This window comes from Gastrolobium bilobum, unplaced genomic scaffold (assembly GCF_033153095.1).
Source record: "Gastrolobium bilobum isolate Gb01-03AN ecotype WA unplaced genomic scaffold, APGP_CSIRO_Gbil_v1 utg9057, whole genome shotgun sequence".
NCBI classification, from domain to species: domain Eukaryota; kingdom Viridiplantae; phylum Streptophyta; class Magnoliopsida; order Fabales; family Fabaceae; genus Gastrolobium; species Gastrolobium bilobum.
Genome location: NW_026896087.1, coordinates 145,001 through 160,283, shown reverse-complemented (window position 1 = coordinate 160,283; position 15,283 = coordinate 145,001). Strand labels below are relative to the sequence as shown.

The following is a 15,283-nucleotide window of genomic DNA, read 5'->3' as shown; positions in this document are numbered from 1 at the left end:
CAGTTTGTTACTGCTGAGTCAAACAAACCGTTAGAGGAGAATGACGTCCAGCGCATTACAAGTCAGTTAGAGGAGTGAGTATTAGTAAGAGGGTGGGAACGAAATGGAGGGCACCAAGGGGTCAAGTTGTTATGTATTTTCTTAAGGGAGTGCAGGGGCGTCTCTTGTATTTTTTTATTTCCTTTAAACACTGATCCATAGCAGTACTATGGAGAACCAGATGTAATCCTTCTTTTATTGCTTGATTGTTCAGAAATATCAATATTAAGAGGATTATTCAGTCATTTTTGTGTTTCATTTACATCCATTCGTATCAAATTGGTATCTAAGCTTCGACTGGGAGCTGGGTTATGGTAATGACGAGAAATATGGAAGGCATGGAGGAGAGATTTCGTCGCGGTGAGCAAGCTCAGGAGGAGTTAATACGAAGGATGGATGTCAGTGATGCGAATCAAGCTGAAATCATCTGACAATTAGGGAACTGGGTGCGAGAATGGAGTAGCTCCGTTCGGAAGAATTTCGCAATCGGAATAACCGTGGAGATGAGAACCGAAGGGGAAATAATTTGGAGGGGTCTCATGGTGGTCACAGGGGAACGAGTTACATGGATCCACGGGTCCAAAAATTGGACATTCCAATTTTCACAGGGGAAAATGCCTATGCATGGCTTAGCAAAGTGGAGAGATCTTTTCTGGTGAACGATATTGGAGAAGAGGACAAGGTTTCGACGGTGATGCTGGTTTTAGAAGGAGAAGCACTTAACTGGTATTGTTGGTGGGAGCTGGATAAACCTATGGCGACCTTGGGACAATTCCGACGAGAGGTTTTGTGTAGATTTCAGCTTGAATTACTGGATAATCCGTATGGCCCATTCTACTCGTTGAAACAAACCGGCTCGGTGATGGAGTTCAGGAGCGAGTTCGAAGCGGTGGTGGGGACTATGCGTTACGCAGATGAAGAAATGTTGAAGGGAGCATGGTTGAGTGGGCTGAAGCTCAGCATAAGGCAAGAGATCCTTATGACTCCTGGGCTGAGTTTGGCTTTAATGTTGAAACTGGCCCAAAAAATTGACCAGGGTAACTTAGCATGGGCAGAAGAAGGCGTGGGTTACTTTGGGCCTAAAATGTTTAACGACCCATTGAGGTTTGGTGGCCAACCCACACACCTAGGGGGGGGGGGGGTTAGTAAACATAACCCAGCCACTTCGTTGGGTTCGGGTCAAGCCAATCACGCTGAGATTCAGAAAAATCATGCCCTAGTTCGTGGCGGAGCTGGAGCGGCGTCGCAGGGAGTGCATCTGGAGCTGCGTCTCACGGAAGTGTAACGGCAAACCAGAAGAGTGGGTTTCGACGACTATCCAACGCGAAGGCGACGGACCGAAGGAATAAGGGGCTGTGTTTTCGATGCGAAGAGAAATGGTCACCGGAGCATCGATGTGCAGCCAGACAACTCCATCTTCTGATCATGGATGATGGGGACAACGACGAGGCTGATAAAGAGACAGAGGAAGTGGACGCTAATCTGGAACCGTGTTGCGAGGGTGAGGAGTTGCTGTTGCAGTTAACTTTACATAGCATGATGGGTCTTACTTCCAATCAGTCGATGAAAGTTTGAGGGGAAGTAGAAGGGGAAAGGCTGGAGGTGCTCATCGATTGTGGTGCGTCCAGCAACTTCGTCAAGTTAGAGGTAGTGCAGCGGTTAAGATTAAAAGTGGAAAAGACTCATTTATTCAAAGTTGAAGTGGGAGACGGGCACAAGGTAGAATTCAGTGGGGTGTGTAGGAAGGTTAAAGTCGTGGTTCAAAACCATGAGATTGTGCAAGACCTATTCATTTTTGCCTTAGGGGGAGCGGATATTGTTCTGGGTCTGGATTGGTTGAAGGAATTAGGAGAAATAAGGGAAAATTTTTGAGAGATGACTCTCAAGTATGAAGCACCAGGCAAGGAGACCTTCATCAAGGGGGATCCATCTTTATCCAGAACACTGTCATCCCTTAAGTCCATGACCAAGGCTCTGCTGCAAACAGGTCAGGGGTATTATGTAGAAAAAGAGGGGGCTAAGCTGGAAGTGAAGTATGATGATAGTATTTTTCCTCATGTGTGGAAGGAGTTAGCAGCTTTATTGGAAGAATATGAGGATCTTTTTTCAAGATCGACGTGAATTCCCCCTCAACGAAACCGAGATCATTCTATCACATTGAAGCCAGGGAGTCAAGTGCGTCCATACAGGTATCCCCATTACCAGAAAACAGAGATTGAGAAATTGATTGCTGAATTAATGAGTGATGGATTTATTAGACCAAGTGTTAGTCTATACTCTAGCCCGGTCATTCTGGTAAAAAAAAAGTTGGTAGTTGGAGAGTTTGCATTGATTACATGTCGTTGAATAAAATGACAGTCCCTGACAAGTTCCCAATACCGGTGGTGGAGGAATTATTGGATGAACTTGGGGGGTCTAGGGTGTTCAGCAAACTAGATTTAAAATCTGGTTACCATCAAATCAGAATGAATGAGGAGGACATTCCCAAAACAGCATTCAGGACGCATGAGGGTCATGATGAATATTTAGTGATGTTGTTTGGACTCACGAATGCTCCGTCAACCTTTAATGCTCTTATTAACGAGGTATTGAAGAATTTTTTGAGGAAGTTCGTTTTGGTATTTTTCGATGATATTTTGATTTACAGTAAGAATTCCCTAGAACATATTGAACATCTTCAATCAGTATTTTCAGCTCTACAAAAGCACAAGTTGTTTGTTAACAAAAAAAATGTAAATTAGGGCAAAGTAGGATTGAATATCTGGGTCATTTTATCACTGTTGATGGTGTTAGTGCTGATCCCAATAAAATCTAGGCCATGGTAGATTGGCTGAGCCCTAAGAATGTGAAGGAAGTGCGGGGGTTTTTGGGGCTCACTGGTTATTATCGTAAATTTGTGAGAGATACGGAAAAATTCCTCAGCCATTGACACAATTGCTTAAAAAAGAAGGATTCAAGTGGGAGCAAACAACAAAGGAGGCATTTCAATTGTTAAAAAAGGCCATGACCAGTATGCCAGTGTTAGCATTACCCGATTTTTCAAAGATATTTACGGTGGTAACAGATGCCTCGGGGAAGGGTATAGGAGTAGTACTTATGCAAGAGGGTAGGCCTTTGGCTTAGATTAGCCAAGGGTTTTCCAAGACTGCCTTGTCCAAATCTGTTTATGAGAAGGAATTGATGGCCATTGTCTTTGCAGTCAAGAAATGGCGTCCATATCTTCTAGGAAGGCATTTTATCATGAAAACTGATCAGAAAAGTCTTAGATTTTTATTGGACCAGAATGTTTTAGGAGAGGAACAACAACGTTGGACATCTAAGTTACTGGGCTATGACTTCGAAATTCAGTATCAGCCAGGGAAAGAAAATGTAGTGGCGGATGCTCTTTCTAGAACCATGTTTTATTCCTTACTTTCTTAGGTACATCTACCTGAATTGGAGGAGGTGGATAGAGAGCTCCAAGGGGATCTGAAGCTGTGAAAAATTATACAATTTTTGATGTTAAATTCTGAGGCGCATGTGGGATTTAAATTAGCTGGAGGAAGACTGTTTTACAAGGACATGTTAGTATTATCTCCATCCTCTAGATTTATTCCCTTAATTCTGCATGAGTTCCATGATTCTAATGTGGGTGGTCATTCGGGCTTTTCTCGAACATATAACAAAGTATTGGGAGTAGTATATTGGGAAGGAATGAGGAAATCCATTCAACAGTATGTTAAGGCTTGTTCCGTTTGTCAACAAAACAAAGTCCAAAATCTGTCACCTATGGGTCTATTACAGCCGTTGCCCATTCCCACACAGGTTTGGTCTGAAATCTCAATGGATTTCATTCGTGGTCTCCCTAGAGCTTTTGGAGTTGATACCCTTTTTGTGGTGGTGGATCGTTTGACTAAATATGCTCACTTTACGGTGTTGTCTCATCCTTATTCAGCAAAGAATGTGGCAGAATTATTTGTTAAGGAGGTTGTGCGTTTGCATGGGTTCCCGCTAGTGGTAGTATCTGATAAAGATAAGGTGTTTTGGAGCAAATTCTGGTCGGAACTATTCAAGTCAGCTGGTACTAAGCTGCACTACAGTACAACATATCACCCACAATCCAATGGGCAATCCGAGGTGGTTAACAGAGGATTGGAGACGTATCTCCGTTGTTTTTGTGGTCCTAAACAGAAGAACTGGCCAAGGTGGCTGCATTGGGCTGAATTCTGGTATAATATCACATACAAATAATCTACCGGAATGACACCATTCAAGGCATTATAAGGAATTGATCCCCCACATTTACTGCGAGTGGGGAATAGTTTTTCGAAAGTGGATGTAGTGTCCTCATTACTGGCAGAAAGGGAAGTCATTTTGGATGAGTTGAAAGCGTCTTTAGAGAAAGCTCAACATAGGATGAAGGTCCAGACAGATAAACATCGAAAAGACATCCAGTTTGAGGTAGGGGATAGGGTGTATCTACGGATTCAACCTTATAGATTGAAAACACTTGCAACGAGAATCAACAAGAAGTTGCATCCTCGTTTTTATGGACCCTTTCCAGTGGAAGAAAAGGTTGGTATGGCTGCTTATCGTTTAACTTTACCGGCTGGTTGTAAAGTTCATCCGATTTTTCATGTATCATTGCTTAAAAAGGTTGATCCTTTGGTGAATAACGCTCAGCCATTACCAGAGGGGATGACTGCTGAATGGGAATTAAGGGTGACACCTGCTGATATTCTGGATAGGCGCAGGGATCTTTAGGGAAAAGTTCAAGTTCTAGTCAAATGGTGCGGACTACCAGACTTTGAAAATTCTTGGGAGGATTTTGTTACCTTGGACAATCAATTTCCAGAACTCCACCTTGAGGACAAAGGTGCTAGTGGTGGGGGGAGTATTGATAGAGCCCAATCACGTAAGGCCCAATTGCACAAAGTTTATGTAAGAGATAAAGGCAAGAGGAGAGGACTTAATTCCAAAGATGCCAATGCCAATCAGTTTGTTACTGCTGAGTCAGACAAACTGTTAGATGAGAATGACGTCCAACGCATTACAAGTCAGTTAGAGGAGTGAGTATTCGTAAGAGAGTGGGAAGGGAATGGAGGGCACCAAGGGGTCAAGTTGTTATATATTTTCTTAAGGGAGTGCAGAGGCGTCTCTTGTATTTTCTTATTTCCTTTAAACACTGATCCATAGCAGTACTATGAAAAACCAGATGTAATCCTTCTTTTATTGCTTGATTGTTCAGAAATATCAATATTAAGAGGATTATTCAGTCATTTTTGTGTTTCATTTACATCCATTCGTATCAGTCGGCTTGGAGACATAGTGTATACATTGAATAGTCTCTTTGGCTAGTAATGAACTTTTATTTCTCTTGCTGCGTAAATAAGTCACGCTTATGTTGCATTCTGTAACTTCAATATTTTTTATGTTTCTCATGCAGATATTTTATGAGATGCTTCATTACGATTTTGCATTTTCATCTTTTTACAGGTTAGAGTCTGTCGAGAAAAGGTAACTGGTCATGTATATGCTATGAAGAAGCTTAAGAAGTCAGAGATGCTCCATAGAGGCCAGGTATTGAAATCGTCACGTAATTTGAGTAAATGTTGTTTTCTTATACTTGTTCGATACTTTTTTTTTAGGTTGAACATGTCAAAGCTGAGAGGAACCTACTTGCAGAAGTTGACAGCAACTGCATTGTAAAACTTTATTGTTCATTTCAAGATGAAGAGTATTTATATCTCATAATGGAGTATCTACCTGGTGGAGATATAATGACGTTGTTGTTGCGGAAAGAAATATTGACAGAAGATGAAGCCAAGTTCTATGTTGGGGAGACTGTCCTAGCCATAGAGTCAATTCATAAACATAATTATGTTCATAGGTAAACTCAAGCTGTAAACTGTAACACCCAATGATGGAAAATTTTAGTATTCTTACTTTTGTGACATGGACCAATGATACTTGTCTTACAGTAGTCTTCTTGTGGGTCAATAAATATTTGATATTCTGATTTTGAAATGCATTCCAGAGACATCAAGCCTGACAGCTTGCTGTTAGATAGAAATGGTCACATGAAATTGTCAAATTTTGGATTATGCAAACTGCTAGACTGCAGTGATCTTCAGGAAAACGACTTCTCTGTTAGAAGTAACAGAAGTGGAGCCCTTCATAACGATGGACGTCCTCTGGCTCCTAAACGAACGCAACAGGAGCAACTGCAGCATTGGCAGAAAAATCGGCGAATGCTTGTAAGTCCCCCATATAAAATACTATACATAAACAGGCATCAGGTTGACACTTTAATTTTGGTTAAAATAAACAATTAGTCCTTAGACTTTCATATGATTTGGATTTTGATCCTTATACTATTTCACTAGAAAATAAGATTTGTATATTATTGAATTGTATAATATTTGTACAAGAGTTCTCTATTTAAAGAGACTAAAAAACCTAATGGGCTAAGCCCAAATACACTTATAGAGTATTCTAACTATTATAAAATAATAATAATTCTATTATTTACAATACTCCCCCCAAGCTGAGGAATGGATATTTATCATTCTCAGCTTGGTAGTAAGTTCTTGAAATCTATCATTAGGAAGACCCTTGGTTAAGACTTCAGCCAATTGACGACCAGAAGGAATATATGGAGTATTGATCAGTCCACTGTCTAATTTCTCTTTAATGAAGTGGCGATCAATCTCAATATGTTTGGTTTGATCGTGTTGAACTGGATTGTGGTCTATACAAATAGCTGACTTGTTATCACAAAGTAACTTCATAGATCTTCATATCTCACCTTGAGATCATCTAGAATGATTTTCAGCCATAATAATTCACAGATACCTTGAGCCATAGCTCGAAATTCTGCTTCTGCACTTGATCTAGCAACCACATTTTGCTTTTTACTTCTCCATGTTATAAAATTTCCACAGAGAAACATACAATAGCTCGAAGTAGACCGTCGGTCAGTCACGGATCCAGCATAATCGGCGTCTGTATAAACTTCTAAGGATAAGTTTCCTCCTCTCTGGAACAATAGTCCTCTACCTGGTGTGCCTTTCGTATATTGGAGAATCCTGTCCACAACTCGCAAGTGTTTCTCCCTCGGATCATGCATAAATTGACTAACAACACTAACTGCATAAGCTAGAACAGGTCTAGTATGAGCTAGATATATCAATCTGCCCACTATTCGTTGATATTGTCCTTTGTCAACTGGAGAGCTCTCATTTTCACTTCCTAGTCTGTGATTCTGCTCAATCGGAGTACTGGAAGGTTTACACCCAAGTTTTCCTGCTTCTTTAAGGAGGTCAAGAACATACTTCTTTTGACAAATAAATATCCCTTGCTTTGAATGAGCAACTTCTATCCCAAGAAAATATCTCAGTTTTTCAAGATCTTTTACTTCAAATTCAGCAGTCAGTCTTTTTTTCAGAGCACATTTCTCACCTATATCATCCTCTGTTATAATAATGTCATCAACATAAACTAGAAGGATAGTGGTCTTACCTTCCTGAGAATGTTTAAAGAAAAGTGTATGATCCCCTTGGCTTTGCTTGTATCCCAATGAAAGCATGACTTTGGTAAATCTTCCAAACCAAGCACGCGGGGATTGCTTCAAACCATACAACGTCTTCTTTAACCTGCAAACTTTATTATCTCCATTTGTAGAGTTAAATCCAGGTGTAATCTCCATGTAAACCTCCTCTTCTAATTCACCATTGAGAAAGACATTTTTCACATCAAATTGGTAGAAATCCTAGCTAAAATGAGCATCGAGGGACAATAGAACTCTTACAATGTTCATTTTGGCCACTGGAGCAAATGTTTCTTCGTAATCAATGCCATAGGTTTGTGTGTATCCCTTGGCTACCAATCGAGCTTTATACCTCTCAAGAGTCCTATCTGCACCCTACTGTCCCTTTTCCATTTGGCTTGCCAACAACTTCCCATGTATTATTCTTCTCCAATGTATTCATCTCCTCATGCATGGCTTGAACCCAATTATCATCTTTTAATGCTTCATGTACTGATTTTGGGATTGAAATAGAGTCAATTGCTGTAATAAAATTTCTATGCTTCATAGAGCGATTCTTAGAGGAGACAAAATGAGAAATAGGGTGTTGGGTACAAGACTTTTTTCCTTTTCTTACAGCAATGGGTAAGTCATCAGAATTAATATCAGGCTCACGAATAAAAGAAGTAGTGTGTTCAGTACTTACCAGCGGTTCAGGCATGTAACACCCCAAATTCTAACAATTTATAATAGCATAAATAAATTCAATAATTTTATAAAAAACAGCGAAAGTTCAAAATAATTAAATTTGGGAAGTGTTACCGCCGCGCTTGTACTATTGTCAAGCGCAAGGCTAGACTTTATTATATTAAAACAAATCTAAAACTAAAGTCAAGAAATAATTAAGCTTTATAAAAAAATTTAAAAGCTCATAAAAACACATCTTTAAATCCTAGAGCTAGCCAGAAAAGTCTGCTTCGTCATCCTCACTGCCCACTGCTAGCCCAACCTTTAGTACCTGTTTCACTAAGTGTCTGCTCCCCCGGAGGATCATCGCAATCAACAAGACATAAACACAAACGGCAGCAGAGCTGGTAATCCTAATCAAAATAAATAAATTCAAATACAATTATAAAATAAAATATAATGAAATAAGATAAAATAGAATAAAATCAAATGGCAATTTAATTCAAATAATAATCTAATATTTCAACAAACAAAAATATTTAAATCAAACTATTTTGACTTATCAGTTATCATTATTAAATTATTTAAGTGGGAAGAGAACCATGGTAGACTCGGTAAACCCTTCCAATCTACCCTGTGACCCGGGAAACCCTGTCTGTCACAAACAAATCACATTGACCATAATCAATTCACATCTTCCTAGTGTGCACACCTCTTTCCAAAGTTGCTACTAGTATCCCGGGAAACCCTGTCAAACACCACTTTGGGAAGAACGAATACAATCAGTTTCACATCGAAGGCATAAAGCCCAAAAGTTGTGTTCATCACTTTGGGAGGTACCACCCCAAAGCTATCCTCCCACTATTAAATTTTTTTTAAATACAGACATAATAAAATTTCCCAATTTATTTCAAATATATGTAATATCTATTTTCTGCAGCGAACAATTAATTTCCAATTTACCAAAACATATATATATATATATAAGAAATAACATATATATTAGTGCCTCAATTTATAGAGTAAAGCACAAAATTCAAAAAGAACAATTGTAACTAAATTCATATAACTGAAAACATGTATTTGAAATAGGTTGATCACGTAAATCGAAAAAAACAAAATTGCAAACATATGCATATAAGCAAAAGTCGAGAACATACTAATTTGCAAATATAAGTAAATTGGAAGAAACGAATCAGATGGTGAACATCTATTTTAATTGAAAGTGACGCACAAAAATCGAGAAAGGAGATTTTTGTTTTGTGAACAATATATACATATATAAAAGCAACGACAATTACAATTTGAATTCAATTAAAGAATTGCACAGAAATCGAGGAAAAGGAAAGAATGGGCACGTGGTGGTGTTTCGCAAGCTCACAAACATCACAATGGAAGGAGTCAATTGCCTGATCCTTAAACAAAGAAGGAAACATTGACTTCAATAAGCCAAATGACGGGTGCCCCAGGCGTTTGTGATGAAGCCAAATCTGTGAGAATGAAGTAGACGGGTGATGACTCATCAATAATTGATTCCCAGTATCCCTTGTAGCATGCTCTGGAATGAGATAGTACAACCCACCTTGCTCCTTAGCAACTCCAACCGTCCTCCCCGTGGTGATATCCTGAATAACACAATGGGTAGGAAAAAAGGTGACAGCACAATTCATGTAAGTTGTAAGCTTATAAGTGGAGATAAGATTGGTAGAGAGCTGAGGAACATAAAGAACATTCTTTAAAAATAAGGAAGGTTGAATTTGAATGTTACTAGAACCCACAGCTGATTTGTGGGATCCATCAGCTACAACTATAGTACGGATATCACTAGTAGGGTGATATGAAAGAAAAGAATCAGCTAGACAGGTCATATGATCAGTTGCACAAGAATCCATTATCCATGAATTTTTGAAATCATTGCAAGATGTAAGAAGAGATGTAAGGTGTGTGATCTTACCAAACATAGTTGATCAGAAAAATAAAATAAATTTCTCTTCTTTTATTTCTTTTTCTTTTTTTTCCGATGAACAGTACCGGTGAATAGTGCGCGATGAACAGTGTCGCGTGAACAGTGTCCGGTGAACAGTGCGCAGTGAATAGTGTCGCGTGAATAGTGTCACGTGAACAGTGCATTTTTTTTTCCTTTTCTTGAGCTGTTCCGGTCGTCTGATGAAAAAGAAACCTCCGTAGAATGATAGATCTGAAAAACAGAGTGAAACAGGGGTCCAAAAGGTCCCCGGAAATTTTTTTTCTCGATGGCAGCTTTGTGGCGGCGAGAGGCAAAAGGATTTGGTTTTCAGAGGTAGTGATTTGCGGAAGCAGAGCCCTCAGAATCAAGAGCTCTGATACCAACTAGAAAAAAAGATTTGTATATTATTGAATTGTATAATATTTGTACAAGAGTTCTCTATTTAAAGAGACTAAAAAACCTAATGGGCTAAGCCCAAATACACTTATAGAGTATTCTAACTATTGCAAAATAATAATAAAATAATTCTATTATTTACAATAATTTCTTTAGGAGTAGATATACTATTTGGTCCCTGAAAGATGATATTTGTGTTGCTTTGGTCTCTAAAATTTTTTGTTTATACAAATTGTTCTCCAAAGTTGTCAACTAGCTACAAGTTTATCTATTCAGGGACCAACTTGTATAGATAGAAACTTTGAGGGTCCAAAGCAACACAAGTAACTCCTTTCAGTGACCAAATTGTATATTTACTCATTTTCTTGGATATCAATCACTATAGTTTCACTCATTTGAATTTTGGTTCTTGTGGGACCAATATCTTAATAATTTGAAACTATAAGAATGGGAAATAGGGACCAACACTTGATAACCTGAAATTATAGGGACTCCAAATCAGTTAAAGCATAGGGGCTAATGTCATAATGGTATGGACCAAAATCCTAAAAATTGAAAATATAGGCTCAAATATCCAAAAAATAAATTATAAAGATTAAAGACCAAAATCCAAATCTAATGAGACTATAAGGACTAGTTGTTTAGATTAACCCTTTTCTTTTTAACTCTTGATGTTTGTGTTTCTTACAGCATACATATTTTATATTTTTAAATGTTGGATATTGTATGTATAATGCTCCAATATCTACAAAATATCTTAGTCGCGGAGATTTTGCATAATAGATTTGTATAATTTATGTAATTTTAAGGATAATCGTGTTATCTTATTTATAGGGATCTTATGTTCTTAGTTATCTTATCCTTAGGGATCTCATCTCATCTGTAATTTTAAGGATAACTAGTGTTAGTATCAATTTCAAAGTTTTGGGTCGGGCAAAGTTGTTCTACCATTTCAAGCTTCAAAACGTTGTTCAGAGAAGTTTGGACCTTGCTATGCATGTATTAGATTATAATATAAACTATTAAAAAGATCCTCACCCAATACCTTAAGGTTTTGGGTTGAATTGGTTCTTTATAGCATGATAGCTTGCCAAGAAATGTTTTTAGGCTGATAACTGTTCCAGCCATCTTGTTGAGTTACCTTTCCAACAATGCTCATCTCTTGCATCCTTGACTTTTGTTTCCAGTCATTGTTTATGGAGCACACTTTATTTTTTGTTATTATCCTTTCTAAACTTTTTATTTGTAACAAACTTAGTTGTCTCTGTTTTGGGCGGGCAGGGGGTAACTATTGAAATGTCTACAAAATATCTCAGAGCGAGAGAATGAGGCATAATATATTTGGATAATTCATGTTATTTCAGGGTTAATTGTGTTATCTCATTCTTAGGGATTTTATTTTATCTTTAGTTAGTTTTTCCCTTGTTTGATGAGGATTTGGAGTCTAGCACTTGACACATGTCCTAGTATAAATAGGGTTTAGTACTTTGTCTTTTATAACACATCATTTACATCATATGTCAATCAACTATTTTGTTATTGCGAGTCTCTATTCTCTCTTTCCTTCCTTCTCTACCTTAAACCCTATAATCTCAGCATGTAAAGTTGGTGACCACTAGTTTTTGCTTCGGTTTTGGCAAGTTTTTTCCCCCTCTTGATTGTATAATGACTCTACATAGGTTGGTGGCATTTTAAGCTTTTCTTTCTTTGTAATATTGCAGGCCTATTCTATAGTTGGAACACCGGATTTTATTGCTCCAGAAGTTCTACTGAAGAAAGGATATGGCTTGGAATGTGATTGGTATTATAGAATATGGGTTGCTACTTTGCCGTTTCAAAAATCTGTCCAAGCCCTGCTTGGTTTGTATGAACATCTTATTCTTTCAATATATTCTGATATTGTGTCAATGCTTCCAGGTGGTCTCTAGGAGCTACAATGTATGAAATGCTTGTGGGGTACCCGCCCTTTTATTCAGATGATCCAATATCGACTTGTAGAAAGGTAATTTCTGGACCACATGCTGATGGATTGCATTGCATCATGCATTTGTGGGGGTTGAAATTTAGCACGTATAGGGCTTCAAATCCATTAAATTCTGCAAGGTTCCTGTTCTTAGAAAAAGCCCATCTTTCTGTATTAGAATTTAGAAGTACATGCTAATTAGAAATTACGGTATTTCTAGACAACCTTACCATTGACATTTTCCTGAATCTATTAAGACTATATCACCCTTACTCGGGTATGGAGGTCCTAGATTCCTGATAAACATATCGTGTTTCTAGTTGAGACTCATGGTTGTATGTCCAACCTCCAAAGCAGGTTTGTTGCTGTTTCTTTTGGTGGTTGGCATCCAATATTATACATGTCAATAGATTATAGGTGGGTACCTGTGCTTCATGAATGCCTTATTAGTTATTACTGTTTGAGCTAGAGTTACCGATAGTGTATGATCTTGCCGCCTAGCCTCACGTTGCAGCCTCCTGCCACTACATGGAAGCCATCGCGTCGCATTTTGACGTCGTGCCCGCTATTGTGACCAAAATTGTGGGGATTCATGACTGTCATGGCTGCTCCTGTGAAAAGCTGGTAAAAACCCCACTTTGCCCCCATCTATGCATTGTCCAATCAATTTTGTGGGGACAATTTCACGATTTCTCCCTTTTTAATCAAAACATCCTATAGGGTTCGAAAATCTGAGACTGAATATTAAGTTGCAGCTACTCCTTTCTCTTCTGTTCCAATGCACACCTATTGCTCGCCTTCTGTTATCTGGCCATTACTTGCATTTTTCAGCGAGGCCAGGTGTTTTTCGGCCAAGCCCTGCACTTAAACTCTGTTTTATGTTCTGTACTGCTGTTCAGTTTTGTTCCGACCTTAAATGGTCCCCAGACTCTGTACCCCGTTCTTATTATTCTGTCTCCACATACTCTGCCTCTAGTTCAGTTTTGTACCCCGTCTGCATTTGTATAGTTACTTATTGATGGGCTATGACTAGTGGGCCCAAATTCAGCAATGCAAAGGAGGCCATAGTTAGTTAATGAATTAGCTAGTTTGTTAGGGAAACTATTCTAGAATATTCTGTTAAGTAGGATAAAAGGTGAGTGAGTGTGTGTAGTGAGGTATTCATGTATTCAGAATATTTGGAGTGGGATTTTGGGAAATGATCTCTTGGGATCTCTTTGGCCTAGGTATTTGGCTTTAGAGTGAGTGAGGTCTTTTGGGTGTTTATTTTCTGTATTTCCTTTATATTTTCTGCAATTTATCCTTGTAAGGAGCTTGTCTCCATTTATATTTCTGCAATTTCTTATGAATAATATTAGGTTCCATCACTTACCCTTCTAGGGTTTTTTTTTTTTTTTTTTTTCTCAAGTCTTCTGATTCTGACTTCGTATTGGTCACCCTTCAGTATAGAGGCTATCTGCTATCCCACTATAGGGGTTATCCAAGATTGAAAATTATAGTTTGAACCATATACGTGTAACTATTATTTGAAACATTATCCGTTATATGTCTTACAGAAAATGTAAAGAGGCATCAAAAAACATGACCATAGCTGAGAATGTAGCTCTGAATTCAATGGGAAACTGTGGCTGCATCATTTTTTGATATAAACAATCCTACAGACTGCATAAAGTTCAGAAAGGCTTAGAAGTTAGAACTATTGAATTTGTTAAGAGGCTGCAATTTGAGTATTGGTTGACTAGGCATATATTTCAGAAAAAATTGAGATAGTTTCCCATTTTTCCAATGTAGAGAATTGCATCATTCATTTATGATATGATTTACTTTTTTTCCCCTTCTTCTTTGAGTTACTTGTTGCTCGCAAATTATTTTTGGATCATGCACATGTATGGCATTTTATAGTAATAGATGACATTTCATAGTTATTAACAATTTATAACGCGTCCATGTTGATTGCCCGCATGGCTTCCTTTTATTCTATTTATCATTTTTGTTCTGTCAGTAATGATCCTATTTTATCTCACCTTCAATATGCAGATAGTAAATTGGAGTACTCATTTAAAATTTCCAGAAGAAGCTAAACTATCAGCAGAGGCAAAGGATCTTCTTTGTAGACTCCTATGTAATGTGGAACAGAGGCTTGGAACCGAAGGAGCCCATGAAATAAAGGTGTTGTGGTGTGTTCCTTTCTAAATTCTATAATTTACTTAGGGAAACAGGTGCATAGTAACCAATAAGGGTTTGGTCATTTTATTTCCAGGCTCACCCTTGGTTCAAAGGTATTGAATGGGACAAATTGTACCAAATGAAAGCTGCTTTTATACCTGAGGTCAATGATGAATTAGATACCCAAAATTTTGAGGAGTTTGAAGAGGTATGTGATATATTTTTATGATCATGGATATAAAAGAGTTGATTATTTTTTGTTTCAAACCAGTATCATGCCCTCTTGATTTACTAATGATGTGTAGGTGGACAAGCAAACTGAACCGTCCTCAAAGCCAGGGCCGTGGAGAAAGGTTTGGTTCTTGTTATTCAATTTTTTTAATATAGTTATTTTACAAGAGTGGCTGCAATTGTACCATTGTTAATATCAGATGCATTGACCTTTATGATGTGGGCTCTTCTAGTAGCCCATTTCTTATTCTTTGAAACTTAGGGCTCGTTTGGTGGACAGGATAGGATAAGGGTAGGATATGATATGGGGCTGATAAGGGTATGATAT

The 15,283-nt window shown here is 38.1% G+C and overlaps 1 protein-coding gene across 2 annotated transcripts in view; it reads left to right on the top strand.

The window, feature by feature from the left end:
- LOC133297734 (uncharacterized) overlaps positions 1-15,283 on the top strand; it is a 30,215-nt gene that overhangs the window by 3,051 nt on the left and 11,881 nt on the right. Inside the window, exons 4-11 of one of the 2 annotated variants that reach the window (XR_009749674.1) lie at positions 5,515-5,598; positions 5,667-5,908; positions 6,056-6,275; positions 12,317-12,396; positions 12,513-12,597; positions 14,596-14,735; positions 14,819-14,932; positions 15,030-15,077. Coding sequence is in view for 1 of the 2 variants with exons in the window: in XM_061496924.1 (XP_061352908.1) it covers positions 5,515-5,598; positions 5,667-5,908; positions 6,056-6,275; positions 12,317-12,396; positions 12,513-12,597; positions 14,596-14,727; positions 14,819-14,932; positions 15,030-15,077 (1,005 nt within the window). In the remaining variant the exon portion in view is untranslated. Of the gene's footprint in view, positions 1-5,514; positions 5,599-5,666; positions 5,909-6,055; positions 6,276-12,316; positions 12,397-12,512; positions 12,598-14,595; positions 14,736-14,818; positions 14,933-15,029; positions 15,078-15,283 lie in introns of those variants that run through there. The other variant, XM_061496924.1, reaches the window with a different exon arrangement.